The sequence below is a fragment of the Myotis nattereri genome (assembly GCF_964212035.1).
Source record: "Myotis nattereri genome assembly, chromosome: 5".
Lineage (NCBI taxonomy): Eukaryota > Metazoa > Chordata > Mammalia > Chiroptera > Vespertilionidae > Myotis > Myotis nattereri.
Genome location: NC_138080.1, coordinates 6,827,389 through 6,846,736, shown reverse-complemented (window position 1 = coordinate 6,846,736; position 19,348 = coordinate 6,827,389). Strand labels below are relative to the sequence as shown.

The window sequence follows — 19,348 nt, the reverse complement described above, 5'->3', positions numbered from 1 at the left end:
ACAATGAAATACTACTCAGTCTTAAAAAAAAGAAAAGAAAAGGAAACCTTTCCTTTTCTGACAGCATGGATAGACCTCAAGATTGTTATGCTAAGTAAAATAAGCCAGTCAGAAAAAGACAAATACCATATGATTTCAATTATATGTGTACTCTAAGGAAAATAAGCTGATGAACAAAATCAAAGCAGGCATGGATAGATGGGACAGAACGACAGCTGTCAGAGGGGAGATGGTTTGGGGGACCAGATGAAAGAAGATGAAAGGATTAAGCAAAATAAACCCATATTTATATAACACATAGAAACAAACAACAGGGCCGAAACCGGTTTGGCTCCGTGGATAGAGCGTCGGCCTGCGGACTGAAGGGTCCCGGGTTCGGTTCCGGTCAAGGGCATGTGCCTGGGTTTCGGGCGCATTCCCGGTGGGGAGTGTGCAGGAGGCGGCTGGTCGATGTTTCTCTCTCATCGATGTTTCTGACTCTCTATCTCTCTCCTTTCCTCTCTGTGAAAACTCAATAAAATAAAAAAAAGAAACAAACAACAGGGTGGTGATAGCTGTAGGAAACTGGGGTGGAGGTAAACCAAGGGGGTAAATGGGTACAAAAAGAGACTTTGCTTGGCGCGATGGCCACAAGATGCAATGTGCAGATGATGTTCTATTGAGTTGTACACTTGAAATCTGTATGATTTTGTGAACCAATGTCACCCCAATAAACTCAATAAAAAAAGAATAAAGTTACCATATGTCCCAGAAACCCCTCTTTTGGGTATCCACCCCCCAAAATGAGAACATTTATTCACAAAGTTATATGCACCCCTACATTCATTGCAGCATTATTTATGGTGGCCACACCATGTAAACAACTGATGTGCCCTTCAATAGAGGATTGAGCAAAGAAAATGTGGTACATATATACAATGAGATACAAAGAAAAGATGAAATGCTGCCATTTGTGACAACATGGATGAACCTTGAGAATATCATGCTAAGAGAAATAAGTCAACAGTAAAAGTGAAGAGCCATATTATTTTACTCATATGTGGGATGTAGAACTGAAAGCAACAAATAAACAGGAAAAACAAACAAAAACTCATAGACACAGACAACAATATGGTGATTATCAGAGGAAAGGAAGATAAAGGGGTAGTAATGGATAATGGAGGTCAAATATGGTGATCAAAGATGATTTGGCTTTGGTGGGGGGCACACAATGCAATATGAAGATCATATACCATAGAAATGTACACTTAAACCTATATAATCTTATTAACCAATGACACCCCAATAAATTTAATAGAAAGAAAAAATAATTTAAAAAATATAAGAGTTTTGGGTGCTTTGCAAGTTGAGTGAGACTGGATCTCCGGGCATCACCTGGCTAGGACAAGTTTAATGCAGATTCAGATACGGCATCAGTGCAAGGCCTGGTATCACTAAGCAAGAGTAACAGGACACAACACGGAAATAACTGCAGGTAATGTTTGCTTCCACCACTGGAACAGCCTCCAGCAATGCATGGGCGGAGGCTAGCTGCTGGCTATTAAGAGAGCCTCCAATTGTGGGTGAGTTGGGTGGGATCTCAGGGAGTCAACAGCCTGTGGTAAGTGATGTTCATCAAGTGAATGCAGATTGATATTTTGTCATGTCGGGGGAAGGCTCAATATAGGAAAAATGTTGCCTGAATGTTGGCTGTGTGGGAGGAGGGCTCAACACAGGGACAATGGCAGTTGTCTCTTCAGCCTTTGCCCTCAAGCAATACAACTCAGATTCTCCTTGTATGTCTCTGGCACTATCATGCTGTTGTCTTTCTACCTGAACCCAGGCTGAGTTTCTATGACTAGGTTAGTTTGTGGGTGGGCTCTTTAAGAGGACATCTGGGTTTCCAGCAATACTCCATCTTACCCAGATGGATGAAATTTCTAATTTTCACAGACAGATGTTGTGGGGCTCCTCTTCCCATCACTGGTGCTTTGATCTGGGGAGTCTAATGTGGGGCTGGGATCTCTAGCTTTTTCGGGAGGACCCCCTGCAGCTGAGATATCTTTCCTAATTCTCAACCACCACATGTGGATGTAGGGCCAGTCCATTTCAGCCCTCCTACCAGGCTAGACATAGCTTCCTCTTTATATCCTTAGTTAAAGGCCTTCTCTTTAGCTAGTCTTCCAATGGTTCTCAGGTTCATTTGTTCTAAAATTTAGTTGTAATTTTGATGTGCTCATAGGAGGAGGTAAGTTCACTGTCCACCTAATCTGCCATCCAGATTGAAACCTTAAAAGCTAACAGATGTTAAATGGAGGGAAAAGATAATACATTAAAGTCAGGAATAATTATGATGGAATATAAAAAAGTACATCAACTGCTCAAACATTTAAGTATAATCTTCAAATTGATTTTCCATCCCTTGTTCTCTCTCTCTTCTCCTTCTGGTACCTCTATGATGCAGATGTTGTTACACCTGATGTTGTCCCAGAGGTTTGTTAAATTCTTATTTTTTTCTTTATGCTGTTTCAATTTGTTTTTATTACCTTGTCTTCTAGATTGCTGATGCAATCCTCTGCTTCTTCTAATCTGCTGTTGATTCCTTTTAGTGTATCATTCATTGTAGTTATTGTATTCTTCATTTCTGATTGGTCCCTTTTCATGTGTTCTGTCTCCTTTTGATGGTTTCTATCTCTTTGTTAAAGTTCTCACTGAGTTCATCTCTATTCTTACCGTAAGTTTATTGAGAATATTGAGGTTAGTCACCATTTGTGCCAGGTGTGGGGCTGCCTGATAGGAGTAACAAAGTGATCTTTGTTTGGTCACTGCTTGTGCTGAGCTTGGATGTGCTTGGGAACGTCTATGCTGCAAGCCAAGGTCAGCTGCCACTAGTGCCAGCCTTTGAATCTTTTCATGGGCAACTTGGCTTCATTCATGATTTGTGCTTGGCTTGAGGCTGCCTAGTTGGAGCTACATTAGAGGCCAATTCTGGCTGCTGTTTATGCCAGGTTTGGGATCACCTGATAGAAGGTACTCTGCAAGTTGAGACTGGTCGCCCCTTATGTTGAGCTTGGGGCTACAATGTATGCCAAGGCTGGCCACTACTTGCGTGAAGTTTGTCGATTTTTCACTTATATGGAATTAGTGGGCCTTTGAGAAAGTCTGCAGTGCAAGCCTACAGCAGACAGCACTCGTGTGAGCTTTGCAGACCTTTGAGTGAAACTGCAGTGTGAGATAATGCCGGCTGATTCTGTGGAGGAGCCACTGGAAGAGACTGGGGCTGGGTGAGCAAGTTGGATGGGGGATAAGGGGGCCTCAGAGAATCACCAGGACAGTGCAAATGGTGTTATCCAGGTTAATAGAGAGCACAGATTTGACACACACCTGGGCCAGGCTGACTGGCTAAAAGTAAAGCTCCATAAAGGAACAATGGTGCCTGCCAGTGCTTCTGTCCCCAGAGAGAGTTGCTCCAACCCCTGCCTGTCTTGTCCTAACTCTAAAGTTAGTGAAGTTAGTTCCTCCGCATAGGTCCCTGGTGGTTTTTGAGCTGCTGCCCCTGACCTGATGCTTAAGGTGAGTTTGTGTGCTGGTCCTTTAGGGGCAAAATGTGTGGGTCTCCCATAACCTTTTGTCTCTCTGGGATGTAATCCCTGATGATTTTCAGAGCCAGATGTTATGGTGACTCTTCTTCCTGACACTAGCGCCTGGGTCTGGGGAGCCAGGTGTCAGGCTGGGCCTCCCACTCCTCAGGGGACACCTCCACAGCTGAGCTGGCCCTTCCAGTTTTTAATTGCCACACATGGGTGTCAACCTGCCCTTCCAAGTCTCCACTGCTCCCACCAGGTGATGTGGCTTCTTTTTTATCTTCTTAGTTGTGGGATTTCTGTTCAGCTTGTATTCAAGTGATTCTCAGTGGTGGTTATTCTGTAATTTAGTTGTAATTTTAATAAGATCATTGGAGGCAGAGATCTCAGAGTGTCTCTATTCTGCCATGTTGACCAGAGTCCTAAACATTTTAAGTTTTTATATTGGTTGGTTTTGCTTGAGGAGGTCGAAATCTTAAGTAGTACAATGGTGTGTTGCCCTTCACAGATAAACACCATGCATTAAAATTTTATATGGGAGGAGCCAATTAGGAAGGAAAGAAGTTCTAAAAGGCTCATTAGAGGGACTACCGTATAATGAAAAAAAGTTGAGAAATCCTGGACTAGGGTGGGCTGCACTGGGAGCAAAGTGAGAATGTTGAGGGGACCAGGAGTGGGAGTTAAAGCCTGAGTAAATGGCAGGTCCCATTCAGGGACAGGTGTAGAGAGTTAGGAATTCTGTTCTGTGTGTGGCACTGGAGTGCAGGTGAAGGACAGAGGAGAGTAACTCAATGTGATAGCTCCAGGGTTTAGCTATTAAGTTTAAATTAATTAAAATTAGATAAGATTAAAATTTCAGTTTCCCAGTCTAACTAGCCACATTCCAGTTACCTCAAGAGCCAAGTGGATTGCTTGTATTAGTTTTCTAGGACTGCTGTAACCAATTACCACAGACTGAGTGACTCAAAACAACAGAAATGAATTCTCTCAATGTTCTGGAGGCCAGAATTCTGAAGTCAGGTATTGGCAGGGCCATGCTCCCTCCAGAGGCCCTGGGGGAGAATCTTTTCATTGCCTCTTACATTCCTTTGCTTGTGGCTGCATCACTCCAACCTCTGTCTCCATGGTCTCTTGGCCCCTCCTCTTCTTTGTGTCTTTTCCTTTTTGTGTCTGTTTCAAAACTTCCCTGCTTCTCTCTTACAAAGGTACATGTGACTGCATTTAGGGCCCATCCAGAACTTAATCACATCTTTTGCCATATGAGGTAATATCCACAAGTTCTAAGGATTAGAAGGTGGACACACCTTTGGGGCTACCATTCAACACACTACAGTGCTGTGTCAGCATAAGTATAGAACTTTTTTTTTTCATTGTAGGAAGTTCTTTTGCACAGTGTTGTAGTGCAAGGTATGTACAAAACAGGGGTACGGAGTAAATGTGACAAGCTTAGTGACTGAAAGTATCCTCACCGGGTGATGTGATTATGAATTCCTGACTGGGAAGACCATGCTGGGGGGTCACACCCCAGGCCTATGACTTCCATAATAAAAGGTTCATCTTTGTCTTCAGTAAGCCCTCTCATCGTTCTAGTGAATCCAGGTGAACGCACCTTTGAAATGCCAGTGACCCTCTTTTCCAGATCCCTCAAGGGAGCACATGATCCTGCTGCCTATATTCCACCCTCATTGACTGTAAATATTAAATATTTATCTTTCCATTTTACTTCTATCCAATCATAGAGATATCCCCGCCTTTTTCCCCACTTCCTTAATCTACCAACAATGGGTTTCATGTAATCATCCCTCCTTTGATTCAAAGTGCTTAATAACAACTGCAAAACTAAAATTCTCTGGAGCATTTTCTCAGTCCATTGAGATTTTGCTTTGGGGTATGTCCTCAGTTTGGCTCTACTAAACTCATAAATTTCTCTATAGTTTTGTATGTTCTGACATCAACAAAGGTTATGAACCAAGGGCCAAAACACGGGTTAAATGGTCAAAAATAACTTAGTAGATGGTGATTCTGTCACAAAGAATACGGCAGTATATATAAATGTCAAAGGAGTAGAGTTTTTCAAATTGTGATTTAAAAACACCCATAAGATAAAATTACCCATGTTAATAATTTTAAGTGTACAATATAGCAGTGTAACTGCACATCATGGTGCATTTGATCCCTAAAACGTATAACCATTGAACAATTCTCCTTTTCCCCTCCCCCCAGCCCCTGGAACCACCATTCTACTTTCTGTTTCTGAGTTAGAGTATGTTAAATACCTCATATATGGGGAATCATGCAGTATTTGTATTTTCTAACTAATCTCACTTAGCATAATGCCCTCAAGGGTCATCCATGTTGTTACATATGCCAGGATTTACTTATTTTTAAGGATATATAATATTTCATATATGTATATGTATATGTATATGTACATATGAAATATTATATATATTCTCATTTTGATTGTCAATTCATCCCTCAATAAATATTTAGGTTGCTTCCAAAAAGAAGTAGGGTTTTTGCAGTTGCTGCAATATCCCGGCCTGAAAACAGCAGTGGGAGAACAGGTAGAATTCTGACCCTCGCACTCAGTACATGATGACAGCCCGTTTATATTCCCAGCACAAAATTCACAACTGTGCATGGTGACTGCACAGGCCCCTGACTCTCCAGGTGCTGGATGAGGGGTGTGAGGGTGTTAGAGCATTCTCCCCCCAGATGCAGGAATCACTCAAAGTAGGTGCCTGGGTCACTCACAGAGGCGGTGGCGGTCTGGTCAGAGTCCAGCATGTACGTGCCTTCTCAGAGATGCTGAGGGCAGGTAGGGAAGGGGCTCAGTCCCAGCAAGGCATCTTCAGTGGGGTTTGGTGGGTGAGCATCAGAGAGCCCCCACAAACAGGGACCCCACCTCCTCTGAGCTTCCATTCTCTGAACTGTAGAAATAGCCAGGTAAACTTTCTGCAGTCACATAAGCCCTGCCTGAGGCATCTCATTGGCCAGAACAGGAGGCGGGACCGTTGGGGATGGACCAATAGGGAAGCGCTGGCCCCTGCCTCGTGCGTGCGCAGTGCTTGCGGCCCACTGCAGGACTCGCCGGGCTGGACCATATTGTCGGTTGCACTTTCAGGTACAGGTGTGCACAGCCCAGCCACGCAGCCCGGCCCAGACCACGTGGTCTTCCAGCGCACTAGAGCCTGTGTGAAGGGGCACACAGGCTGCGCCTTCGAGCTCAGGTGCCGTGGGGGCCGAGATCTTCGCCACGCACGTGATCTGAAGGCCGGAAGGGTCGCAGGTGGGAGGCAGCGGGTGGGGAGGGGGCCCGTGACATGGCTGACCGGCCCTGTCTCTCACAGAGAACCGACCCACAGCATGCTCCCCGCCGCTCCTGGACACCTGCTCCTGGCCTGCAGCCTCCTCCTGGCGCCCTTCCTTGCAGGTGAGAGTCCGTGAGGCCACCCGCACCCCACATCCCCGCCTGAATCGCCACCCACACCCTACACCCCCGCATCCGTATCCTGCCCTCACCCTCACTCCCACCCACACCGCACATCCAAATCCTGCCCAGGCATCCTCACCCACACCCAGCATCCTACATTTCTCCCACTTCCCTGCTCCCCCACATCCTGCAACCTCATTCCCGCATTCCTGCTCCCCTTCTGTGCCCAGCCCTCAGAGCCCCACCTCACCTCCAACATAGTTCTGGGAGGACTAGGAATATTGATCAGTTCCAGCCTATTTATTTTTTAAGTACATTTTAATTTTTTTCCTTTTTATTGAATTTATTGGGATGACATTGGTTAACAAAATTACACACGTTTCAGGTGCACAATTCTACAAATGTCATCTGTACACTGTATTGTGTATTTACCATCCCAAATCAAGTCTATGTCCATTACTGTTTATCTCCTTTACTGGAGACCCAGTGCATGAATTGGAGCATGGTGGGGTCCCGCAGCCCTCCCCATGGGGGCCCATGGTGCAGGGCCGGCCAGGGGAAGGGGCCACAGGCAGTTGGCTGGCCAGCCCTGCCCCGGATTGGGGTGTTGGGGCCCGATTGGGGATGGGGCCGGCGGGGGCTCCAGGCATGTCCCGCAAGTCCCTCTCAGTTCCCATCGGCCAGACCCCAGCAGCAAGTTAACCTACTGGTTGGAGCGTCTGCCCCCTGGTGGTCAGTGCAGGTTATAGCGAGCAGTTGAGTGGCCTTAGCATATCATTAGCATATTACTCTTTGATTGGTTGAACGACAAACCAGTTGACCAGACACTTAGCATATTAGGCTTTTATTATATAGGATACCCTCCTCCACCTCTCCCCAATTCCCCTAACCCACAACCCCTGCAGTCCCCACACTGCTGTCCTTCTCCAAGAGTTATCTCTCTTTTTTTTCTGTTTTGATCAATCCCTCCCCCCTCAACACCCTCCCCACACACACACAGCTGTCAGCCTGCTCTCTATGAGTCTGTCTCAGTTTTGCTTGTTAGTTCAGTGTGTTTATTAGATTCCACGTGAGTGAAATCATAGGGTACTTGTCTTTCTCCAACTGGCTTATTTCACTTAGCATAATGCTTTCCAGGTCCATCCATGCTGTCGCAAAGGTAAGATTTCCTTCCTTTTTACAGCCGAGTAGTATTCCATTGTGTAAATGTACCACAACTTTTTTATCCACACATCTACTGATGGACATTTGGGCTACACTTTGGAGGAACATGGCACAGCAAAGGGTTGGCATTTAGAAAATTTTTATTAGAGGGTAGCTTTCAATTTTTCTCCAGGGACCACTTCATATTGGGGGAAGGAAGGAGGAGAGAAGATGTTCACCCCTGAGGAGTGAATCATGGGCCCTGGTTCTCCTTCGTGATGTCCCTGAGGGTTGGGACTGTGGTAACAGCCTGCCCTATCCCTGCTTGCTCACTGGGTACCATGTTCTGCATCTGCTATGGGCAGCACTCATTTCATGAGTGCCACTTAATCATTTTAAATTCCTGGGGTTGTCCAGGGCATCCTGAGGTTTCCTCCCAAGGTGACCTCCTCCATCATCAGGATAGTCCACTCATCCATTGGCCACCAGCTTTAACTGCTTGTGCTCATATCCTTATGCCATCCCCTCTTCCACCAGCCTCTCAATTTTTTATAGGAAGGACTCATCCCGCACTGCTTAGACCAATACAAATAGTTATTCCTTACTAAGAGTTCATTATGGGCTAGTTTAGAATTCCTTATACATATAAGGAAGGTCAGCATAATTTTATATGAAATTCCAGGTCTTTATTGACTTATTTCCTCCTCTGTTTTCTTCACCTAATAAAAGATGACAGAAAATCACTGATTGAATTTTGGAACAGGCCATAGGTAAATGTGGAAGTTTATCTTGAGCTGTCAACCTTCAAGTCCTCCACTCCTTTCTCCAGTTCCTATCTTTCCCATTGCATCATAACTTTCCACCTCCCAAACTTAAAGCCAGCATCACTGAATGTTAACATCATAGCTCATTTTCAAGGAAGGATGGGAAAATCGTAATTTTTTCTCACTGTGAATAACTGAGAGCAATGCTATTAACCTTCCCCTGGTGCTCTGCATTTTCACATAAATCAAAGCTTTTTAAAAAAAGGCCTTTTTCTTCAATAACATATGTAGAGATGTAGGAGAGTTTGTGACAGGTGTTGGCTTGGGAGGACAGGGAGGTCTGTCAGTCTGCACAATGCTCATACTCTAGTAGTTTCCTTTCAGTTCAAGTACCATTTTCTGGGGGCACCCAAGGGTGTGAGGGCTGCCCAAGGGCAACTGTATGGGCAGGGAATGAAGTCCTGTGCCCACACTTAACCAGGTGACCACTTGTTTCCTCAGGAGTGCTCTCCTTTGCTTTTGGTTTGTGGTTATGATTTGTAGTGAAGTTTGCTTAAGTACTTTTCTATAATATGCCTTTTTTTCAGTTTTATTGAGATACTAGTGGCCCAGTGCACGAAATTTGTGCACATTAAAAAGGAATTAATTAGAGGAAATATTTTAATATTGCTATTTGCCCTTTCTCTATAAATAGAAGTGTCAGAGATTAAAAAGAAAATTAGTAAAATGTATATGAAAATCTTCCTCCTGTCAGAGTGTGGGGCATGCCGCGGGACCCAGATTTAAGTCCCTGCCCACCCACGTGCACCTCAAAATTGTGCAAGACCCAGACCTGGCCGGTCCCACCCCCCTTGGGCAAGATCCAGCCCCGGCCAGCCCCACCCCCATCAAGCCCTGGGGGTGTGCAGTCTCAGGTCCCCGGCCCGGCGCTGGGGCGGGGGGCACAGCCTGAGGTCCCCAGCCTGGCCCAGTGCCATGCAGCCTCAGGTCCCTGATGATTGCTTGTTATGGCTCATTATGGGAACCCCGCCTCTGCTGTGGGTGCAACCATCTTGTGATGGAGTGAGGGTCAATTTGCATATTACCTCTTTATTATATAGTATATTGACATACACCAATAATTACCAAAATAAGTTTAGTTAGCATCCATTCTCTCATATAGATACAAAAAAATAAAAACAGTCCCTGTGATTAGAATTCTTAGGATCTACTCTCTTAACTTTTCTATATATCAGTGTTAACTACAATCACATCATGCTATACAGTACATTTCTAGTACTAATGTACCTTATAACTGGAAGTTTGTACCTTTTTGCTCACCTTTCCACAAATCCCCCTCTCTGGTAACCAAAAACCTGATCTTTTTCTATGAGTTTGGGTTTTATTTTATTTTTTAACATTCCACATATTAAAGGATCACACAGTTTTTTTCTTTCGCTGTCTGACTTATTTCACTTAATATAATGGCTTCAAGATACATCCATGTTGTCACAAATGGCAGGACTTTCTGCTTTTTTATGACTTAATATTCCATGGTGTGTACCACAGTTTTTTATTCTTTCTTCTGTCGATGGACACCTAGGTTACTTCCATATCTTGGCTATTATAAATAATGCTGCAATGAATGTAGGGTTGCATATATCTCTTCAAATTAGTGTTTTTGTTTCCTTCAGCTAAATACCCCGAAGGGGAATTGCTGGGTCATAAGGCAGTTCCATTTTTAATTTTTTGAGGAATCTGCATACTGTTTTCTATGGTGGCTGCACCAATCTACATTCCCACCAACAGTGCATGAGGGTTCCTTTTGCTCCACATACTGGCCAATGCTTGTTGTTTGTTGATTTATTAATGATAACCATCTGACAGGTGTGAGGTGTTAGTTCATTCTGATTGTTCTTTAAAATAATTTTTTAAATAATTTTATATTTTTTAATTGCATTTTTATTGATTTCAGGGAGAAAGGGACAGGGGGAGAGAGATAAAAACATCAATGATAGAGAATCATCAATCGGCTACCTCCTGCCCGGCCCCCACTGGGATGGAGCCCACAAGCCAGGAATGTGCCCTGACCGGGAATCGAACCATGACCTCCTGGCTCGTAGGTCAACTCTCAACCACTGAGCAACACCAACCAGGCTCACTGTGGTTTTGATTTGCATTTCTCTGGTGTTGGTCATTTGTATTTCTTCTTTGGTAAAATGTCTATTTTTTGCTTGGATTTTTGCAGGCTTTTTTTTTTTTTAATTGTTTTATTGCTTAAAGTATTACAAAGAGTATTATATATGTCTCCTGTTTTTTCTCCCCTTGACCTTCCCCTAGCCTCCCATACCCCCCAGTGTCTTGTGCCTATTGGTTATGCTTATATGCATGCATACAAGTCCTTCAGTTGATCTCTTACCCCCCCCCCCCCGCCTGTCCCCCAACCCTCCCCAGCCTTCCCACTGTAGTTGGACAGTCTGTTCGATGTTGCTCTGCCTCTGTATCTATTTTTGCTCATCAGTTTATAATGGTCTTAATTATCCATAAATGAGTGAGATCATGTGGTATTTTTCTTTCATTGATGCAGGCTTTTTTCTCAGGGGTAAAAGCAAATTTTAAAACCCATCTTTTCTTCTCCTTTCTCTGTTTTAATTTATTTATGTTTATTTGTTTTTAATTTTACAGCTTTTAAAATAAATACTTTATGCCCTTGGTATAAAATGCAAAATGTGTAGAGGAGAGAATATATCCTCCTCCTCTTTAGCCCCCCAGCTCAACTCCTTGGAGGCAACCACAGTCATCCCTTCTTGAGTACCTTTCCAGAGATGGTCTGTGTATTTAGCAACATATCCAAGTGTATCTTTTTCTTCCCATGGCATTTTATACCTAGTGTCATACTCTTGCTTTTTCCCCTTCAAGGTACACCTTGGAGGACTTTTCATAGTGTAATGACTTCAAGATACATCCATGTTGTCACAAATGGAAGGATTTTCATATCAGTGTGTGTAGAAGCACACATTCTCTATATGTACAACTATTTCATGGATGTCTAACCATGAGAATTTCAGTCATTTCTAACTATTTAGTATCTCAGAGAATCCTGCAGTAATTGACCTACAAATAAAATTACACATGTAGGAAAATACTTAGGAATTCCTGGACCAAAGAATTTGTGCAATCTAAACTTTTTTCCAAATTATCAAATTGGCCTCTAAATACGCTGCACTAATTTACCCACCAGAAATAGAATGAAAATGCCTGTTGCCCACACTCTCACCAGCACACTCCAGTTTTAATTTGCTTTTGTCTAACCGTGTGAGACTGTAGTGCAGTGCTGGCTTGTGGGATGTTCTATGATGAGTAAAATGTCTGTATATGCAGCTTTTGAACATTTGAAATGAGAATGGCACAACCATGGCAGTGAGCTTTTGTGTGGGGGGTGGGGGTTCATTTTAAATCTTTATTGTTGTAAGTATTACAGATGTCCCCCTTTTCTCCTACCATTGCCTCCCTCCACCCGGTTCCCACCCCACCCCAGGCCTTCACCACCTTGTGTCCATAGGTAAGAGATCTTTGGTTAATCTCTTCCTACTCCCCATCCCCTTTCCTCTGAAATTCGCCAGTCTGTTCCATGTTTGCATGCCTCTGATTGTATTTTATTCACCAGTGTATTTTGTTCATTAGATTTCTTGTTCGTTTTTGGATTCAATTGTTGATAGATATGTATTTATTGGCATTTTGTTGTTTATATGTTTAATCTTTTTCTTCTTCTTCCTCTTCTTAAAGAATACCCTTCAACATGGCATGTAATACTGGTTTGGTGGTGATGAACTCCTTTAGCTTTTTCTTGTCTGTAAAATTCTTTATCTGACCTTCAATTCTAAATGAGAGCTTTGCTTGGTAGAGTAATGTTGGTTGTACATCCTTACTATTCATCAATTTGAATATTTCTTGCCACTCCCGTCTGGCCTTCAAAGTTTCTGTTGAGAAATCAGCTGACAGTCATATGTGCACTCCCTTGTAGGTAACTAACTGCTTTTCTCTTGCTGCTGTTCAGATTCTCTCTTTGTCTTTAACTCTTGGCATTTTAATTATGATGTGTTTTGGTGTAGCTTCTTTGGGCTCCTCTTGTTTGGGGCTCTCTGTGATTCCTGGACTTGTAAGTCTGTTTCTTTCACCAGATAGGGGAAGTTTTCTGTCATTATTTCTTCAAATAGGTTTTCAATAGCTTGCTCTCTCTCTTCTCCTTCTGGCATTACCATAATGTGAATGTTGGTGCACTTGAAGTTGTCCCAGAGGCTCCTTACACTATCTTCATATATTTGGATTATTTTTCTTTTTGCTCTTCTGATTGGGTGTTTTTTGCTTCCTCATAGTACAAGTCATTGATTTGATTCTCTGACTCCTCTACTCTACTATTGAATTCCTATAAATTATTCTTTATTTCAGTTAGTGTATGGTTAATTTCTCTTACCTGGATAAAATGTCTTTTTTCATGTCTTTGACATTCTCACAAGTCCCTTGAAGCTCTCATGAAGATCCTTGAGTAATCTTATAACCATGGTTTTGAACAACTCTGTATCCAGTAATTTGTTTACTTCCATTTGTGATATGTTTTTCTGTCTCCAAATTTTGGCTGCTTCCTTGTGTTTGTTTCTGTGTATTCGGAAGAGCTTCTATGTCTTCTGGAATTGGTAGAGTGGCATTGTGTAGTAGATGTCCTGTAGGGCACAGTGGCTGAGCCTCCCCAGTCATCTGAGCTGGGTCTAGGTGCACCACTGTGTGGGCTGTGTGCACAGTCTTGTTGTGGTTGAGCCATGATTGCCATTGGCATCACTGGGAAGAATTGCCCTCCAGCCAATTGGCTGTGAGAACCAGTTGCAACTACAGGGGAAGAGCTACTGTGCAGGAGACACCCTATGGAGCAGGACTTGCTTCAGTGGGGCTTTGGTGCTCACTGACTCTGCCCCTTGAGTGTATCACTTGTGGATGTGTAATCTGGTGTGGTCTGAAGCTATCCACCAGCTGCACTGGCTCTGGGCCTCCAGGGAGGTTCAAAGTCAGCTACTGGCTGGGGCCACCTAGCAGCAGCTGCAGATGTCTTATACCTGGCTTGGAAGTGCCCAGATGTGAAGCAAGGCAGGCTGCTTCTAGTGGCAGGTCTTGGGTCTTTTATTAATAGGTATGAGCCATGCGGACACCAGCTGAAACTTGTTTGAGAGATTTTAGCAAAAGCAATCCTGAGCTAGGATAGGGCACTCATATGGAAAAGCTGCAACAAACAGCTTGGGTGGGGCTGCAAATTGGATGGGGCAGTGTCTCAGGGAATCACCAGGGCAGAGCGAACAGTGTGAGCCAGACTGATGGAAACTCAGATATGGCTGCCAGTCAGCCCTGCAACAGGGGAGGTACCAGCACAGGAACAATGGCCCCTGGGAACACCCCTCTCTAGGAGAAGGCTGCCCCCAAGATCCTGCCGTGATGCCAGACAGTCAAGTTCTGCCCCATATGTTTCTGGGTCCCCTGGTGCTGGAGCTCAGATGAATAGAGTCCAAGTAAGTTTGTGCACCAGCCCTTTAAAAACAATCCCTGGGTCCCCAGCAGCCTTCATGTCGCTCAGCCACAATCCCTGCTGGGTTTTACAGCCCACAGTTACAGGGCCTTCTCTTTCCTGCTCTCTAACCCTGGGGTTGGGGGCTGGTGTGGGACTTGGACCCCTTGCTCCTCACAGGCAGCCTCCACAGAGAGACTCCCTCCTGATTTAAAAAAAAAAAAAAAAGCGGTCCAGCCCTAGCTGGTTTGGCTCAGTGGATAGAGTGTTGGCCTGTGGACTGAAGGGTCCCAGGTTCAGTTCCAGTCAAGGGCATATGCCTGTTGCTGGCTCAGTCCCCAGGGTGGGGTGTGCAGGAGGAGACCAATCAATGATTCTGTCTCATCATTATGTTTCTATCTCTCTTTCTCTCTGAAATAAATAAAAATATACTTTTTTTAAAAAGTGGCACAAGTGGCAGCCTGTTCCGTGTCTCTGCCCCTCCTACCAGTCTTGATTCGCTTTCTTCTTTACTTCTCTAGTTGTAGGACTTCCATTCAGCTAGCTCTCAGGCGGTTCTGAATGATGGTTGTTCTGTGTTTTAATTGTAATTTTGATGTGGTTGTGGGTGATGGCAAGTACAGGGGTTTCCCTAAACCACCGTCTTTCAGTTCCGACAGCAGTGAGCTTTTAATTAATTAAATTTAAAAAGACACAGTGGACAGAGTAGCTTCAAGCACAGTGAGGTATGAGAGTTTGGAAGGAGAGGGGATATGAGACATTGCTGAGAAATTATTAATTGGAATCTCTTTAATGTTTGATTGTAATTTGTTTTTATATTATTTTCTTTTGTTGATTTTTAAATTACTTTTGGCTCTTTGTACTATGCTTCATCAAACAGTTCTCTCTAGGGAGAGCAGGCCGGGTTAGCCCTGGATCTATAGGGGTTGCAGCCCCTTGAGAGCTCCAGCCATCTCTGGACTCTGGTTCTTATGGCACATGTGGCTCCCAGTCCCCAGGAACCAAGCCTCCAACTCCTGCTCCTGCCCAGGATGGAGGGCCTGCTGCCCGCACATTTGCAGGGTCCAAGCCAATATGGCTCTATATTGAAATGGTACACAAAAAGCTAAAAAAAATTTAATCTGGGTTCCATCCTCTTACCTGGATAAAAGGCCTGCAATTTTCACACTTCTCAGAGTTCCGCGCCAAGAACTGGTAGCACTGAGAACACTGGTCCCTCTCCCACCTGCGTCCCCTTCCCTGTGGTGGGCATCATGATCACAGGCATGGACACACCAGTCCTTGGTCCAGGCTCTCCTCTCCCCCCTGCTCCCCTTCCCTGTGGTGGGCATCATGACCACAGGCATGGACACACCAGTCCTTGGTCCCAGCGCACCTCCTCTCCCCCCTGCTCCCCTTCCCTGTGGTGGGCATCATGACCACAGGCATGGACACACCAGTCCTTGGTCCCAGCGCACCTCCTCTCCCCCCTGCTCCCCTTCCCTGTGGTGGGCATCATGACCACAGGCATGGACACACCAGTCCTTGGTCCCAGCGCACCTCCTCTCCCCCCTGCTCCCCTTCCCTGTGGTGGGCATCATGACCACAGGCATGGACACACCAGTCCTTAGTCCAGGCTCTCCTCTCCTAACACCTCTGCAAACTGCTTGGTCTATTTGAGCAAGAAACCCCAGGATTCTTGGTACTCGGGCAAGGTTGGGGGAGGGCGCACAGGCTCCCCTTGGTGTCACACACTACTTGCCCCTCACCCTCAGCCGGGGGGACTGGAGGAGCCCGAGGGAGTGATGGGGGGTTCTGCTTAGAGGAAAGTAAATAATTCAAACCACCTTTCAGAGCCCGAGAAAAATTCTACAGATAAATCCTATGACTTTTACCCCCTTTTCCCCTTTCCCTACGTTTCCACAGATTTCCACCTCTTTATCCATAGTTCTCTACACTCTGTGGACATATTTCACTGGAGCAGCCAAGCTCAATGTTTTTCCTCCTTAGCAGGTGGTAGTAGGGACACGTGGATGAGGAGGGCATCGGAGGACGTAGTTTACGAAGGCATTACAGAGAGTGCAGGGGGCTCAGGCTGTTTCAGAGCCTGTGCACGCCGTGTCCTTTGACCTTTATTTGTCACACTGAAGTACTCAGTGCAAGTGTTTGGAAATCTCCCTTCCAGTGGGGCCTTCCCTGACCACCCCGTGAACTGCAGCCACACCCTTCGCCTACTATACTTACTGTTCCAGTTCTCTCTTTAGTTGTCATCGTCTGGCATAGCATGTATTTTCTTCTTTGTTTTAGTCTGGCTTCCTCCCCAGGAAGGAACCTCCATGAGGTGGCGGTCATTTTTGTAGTAACTCCAGTGTTGAGTGTCACATACCGAATCGGGCTGGTGAGTCTGCTCTGTGAGCACGGGTACATTTGCCTACCAGTGGCAAATCGCCAGCCAGTTTTCTGTCTTTTTTTAAGTCTCCTGGGAGATTAAGATGAATGACCTGGAGGAGAAAGATGTGGATGAATTCGCCTCCAATGGCTTTAAGTGCCCGACCTGCTTCGCAGTGATGGGAAGGAAGTGCAACAGTAAGCTCAAGTGGTGCGCAGCAGACAAACTGAAATGCGTTGAATTCTCTGGCATCGTCAACACAGGTACTTTGAAAGGATGCGGTATTCTGTAGACACAGGACAGTGGCGCTCTGTCACCAACTTGGGGCACGCATCCTAGAGGGAGGGTTGAGGAGAAATCAGCTTTTGTCCTCTTAGGAACGAGGATACTGCAGTGATCTGAGCCTGAAAATATGTCTAATTGGCTTTCTCACACTCATTTAGTCATTTATGAATTTTTGTACTTTTTTCCTTTTTTCTTTTCTTGAATTTTTGTACTTTTATCAACAAACCCTCGGCTAGCTTTGAGGAAGCTGGTTTTCAGCACATTGAATGAAACTTCATCCTCTGCAAACTTTGCTTAGTTTATTTTAGCACAAGAATAATTTATGCCCTGCCCCGGGGAGGTTTAATTTTCAAAGTAAAAGCTTTAGAAAAAGATAATGATTAACCTTTCCTCAAAAACATCATAAAACATAATTTACAATGCTTGCTTTGAGAAAACCCAACACAGAATTCCAAGTTAATTGAAGACACGTTAGAAATAAGTTAGGAGCACAGCAGGGCTCCTAGAGCAGAGCTCCCTAAGCACCAGGCTGTTCTCATGGCTTTTCTTTACCTTCTCCCTTTCTCTCGCTGAGGATCTCAGCCTTCTTTTTTTTTTAACATTTTTTAAAATATATTTTATTAATTTCAGAGAGGAAGAGAGAGAGATAGAAAAATCAATGATGAGAGAATCATTTGTCGGCTACCTTCTGCATGCCCCTTACTGGGGATCAAGCCCACAACCCAGGCATGTGCCCTTGACGAGAATTGAACCTGCGATCCTTCAGTCTGCAGGCCGACACTCTATCCATTGAGCCAAACCAGTTAGGGCAGCTCAGCCTTCTTGAAGTCTGTTATTAGTGACATAATCTAGCAAAGGCTGGTCATATCCATTGGTATCTTGGATTCTTATGTTTGTACATTAAAATAGCAGTCACTGAATATGGCACCCAGAGGATGCAGAGAAATCACCAAGAGCACAGAGTGCTCCGTGTGAAATGATGTATCTGGAGGTGCTTTGAAAGGCAGGGAATCATCAAAGCACTTGCTTTTGTATGGCTGTCGTTGTTTCTTAAAAGGTAATGCGAACCAAGAATAAAAGGAAATTAGATTTCGGTCCTTAAAGTCAGGAAGGGTGTACATACCTGACACAGATGCACCAAGTCCTGAGGTCGGCAGTGCAGAGTGCTCTGGTGAAGTCACTGAGAACTCGGAGAAGAAACAAGTTCTTACTGCCACCTGCATAAAATGTCTGTAAAAACACAATGCTAGATCTGCAGGTGGAAATATGGGTTGGAAAAAATTTACTTAAGCCAAGCTTAGAAATTGCATGAGTACTTGATTAAGAAAGTTGTGAAGGTTTTGCAAGCCACACATATGGAGGACACCATGACAGCTGATTGCCTCAGCTGTGCAGAGTGACTCACATGCAGGGTGGCCTAGTGGATGCTGTACTCCAGCCCAGTAAGGGGGTGTGTGAAAGAGGGACGAAAGGGAGGAGAAGAATGGAAGTGTCATTCATGGTTTCTCGCAGGTCTTAAAGACATCGCTGTTGAAATGAAGAAGTGCATACGAGCAGACCTTTGTAAAGAGACAATAACTTACATGGGTTTTCCAATTGCTAACGGGAGTAAAAGTTGCAGATCAGCCATCAGAAATGGGGCATGGGTCAGACCCCCAACTCCCATCTTCTTTGTTTTATCTCTGGAGAAGCTGCTTTATTGAGCTGCAAGGGCCCAGCCATCTCCTTTTCTGAATTAAACGTGCATTTTGGGAGGCTTATGTATTCTTTCATGTTGTTAATTTCTCAATACTTACATAGTTGTGCATTTATTGTCTCATTCAGCAAGGTTTACGTGTGTACCCAGCCTCACATAAAGTGGGTCAGGACCAAAGTCAATCCCTGCCTCTGAGAAGATCCCAGGGCATTTCCAAGAGTACATGCACAATGAAATGCTTAGAAAGCAAGACAAGAAGGTAGCCCAAGGTGATTGCTTTAGACACAAAGTAGAAATGGCAGGGTGTGGATTTCATTAGGGAGGGTGAAGATTTCAGATGTACTTTGACTAGATCTGTGCCATTTTATAGCAAGGGTGGTATGCATGGGCTTGGAGATGGGGCAGTAGCTAGAGGCTAACTAAGGTCAGCAGCAGAGGTCAGTGATAGGGGGCATAGAGGCCAACACGGAGACCTGGAAGCCTCTCTGTGAGTGATGGAGGCACCACCAGCGGCTGAACACAGTGCACCCACTGCACTGAGGATGGCCTGTTCCCTTCATGTT

At 44.7% G+C, this 19,348-nt stretch overlaps 1 protein-coding gene across 1 annotated transcript; it reads left to right on the top strand.

The window, feature by feature from the left end:
• Window positions 1-1,720: 1,720 nt before the first annotated feature.
• On the top strand, window positions 1,721-18,792 carry LOC308519322 (uncharacterized protein; the record flags this gene model as incomplete). Its single annotated transcript, XM_081091301.1, has 5 exons — window positions 1,721-1,775; window positions 6,691-6,796; window positions 6,917-6,999; window positions 16,891-17,067; window positions 18,602-18,792. 5 exons carry the CDS (start codon window positions 1,721-1,723, stop codon window positions 18,790-18,792), a joined length of 612 nt encoding a protein of 203 aa, XP_080947427.1.
• Between the last annotated feature and the right edge of the window lie 556 nt (window positions 18,793-19,348).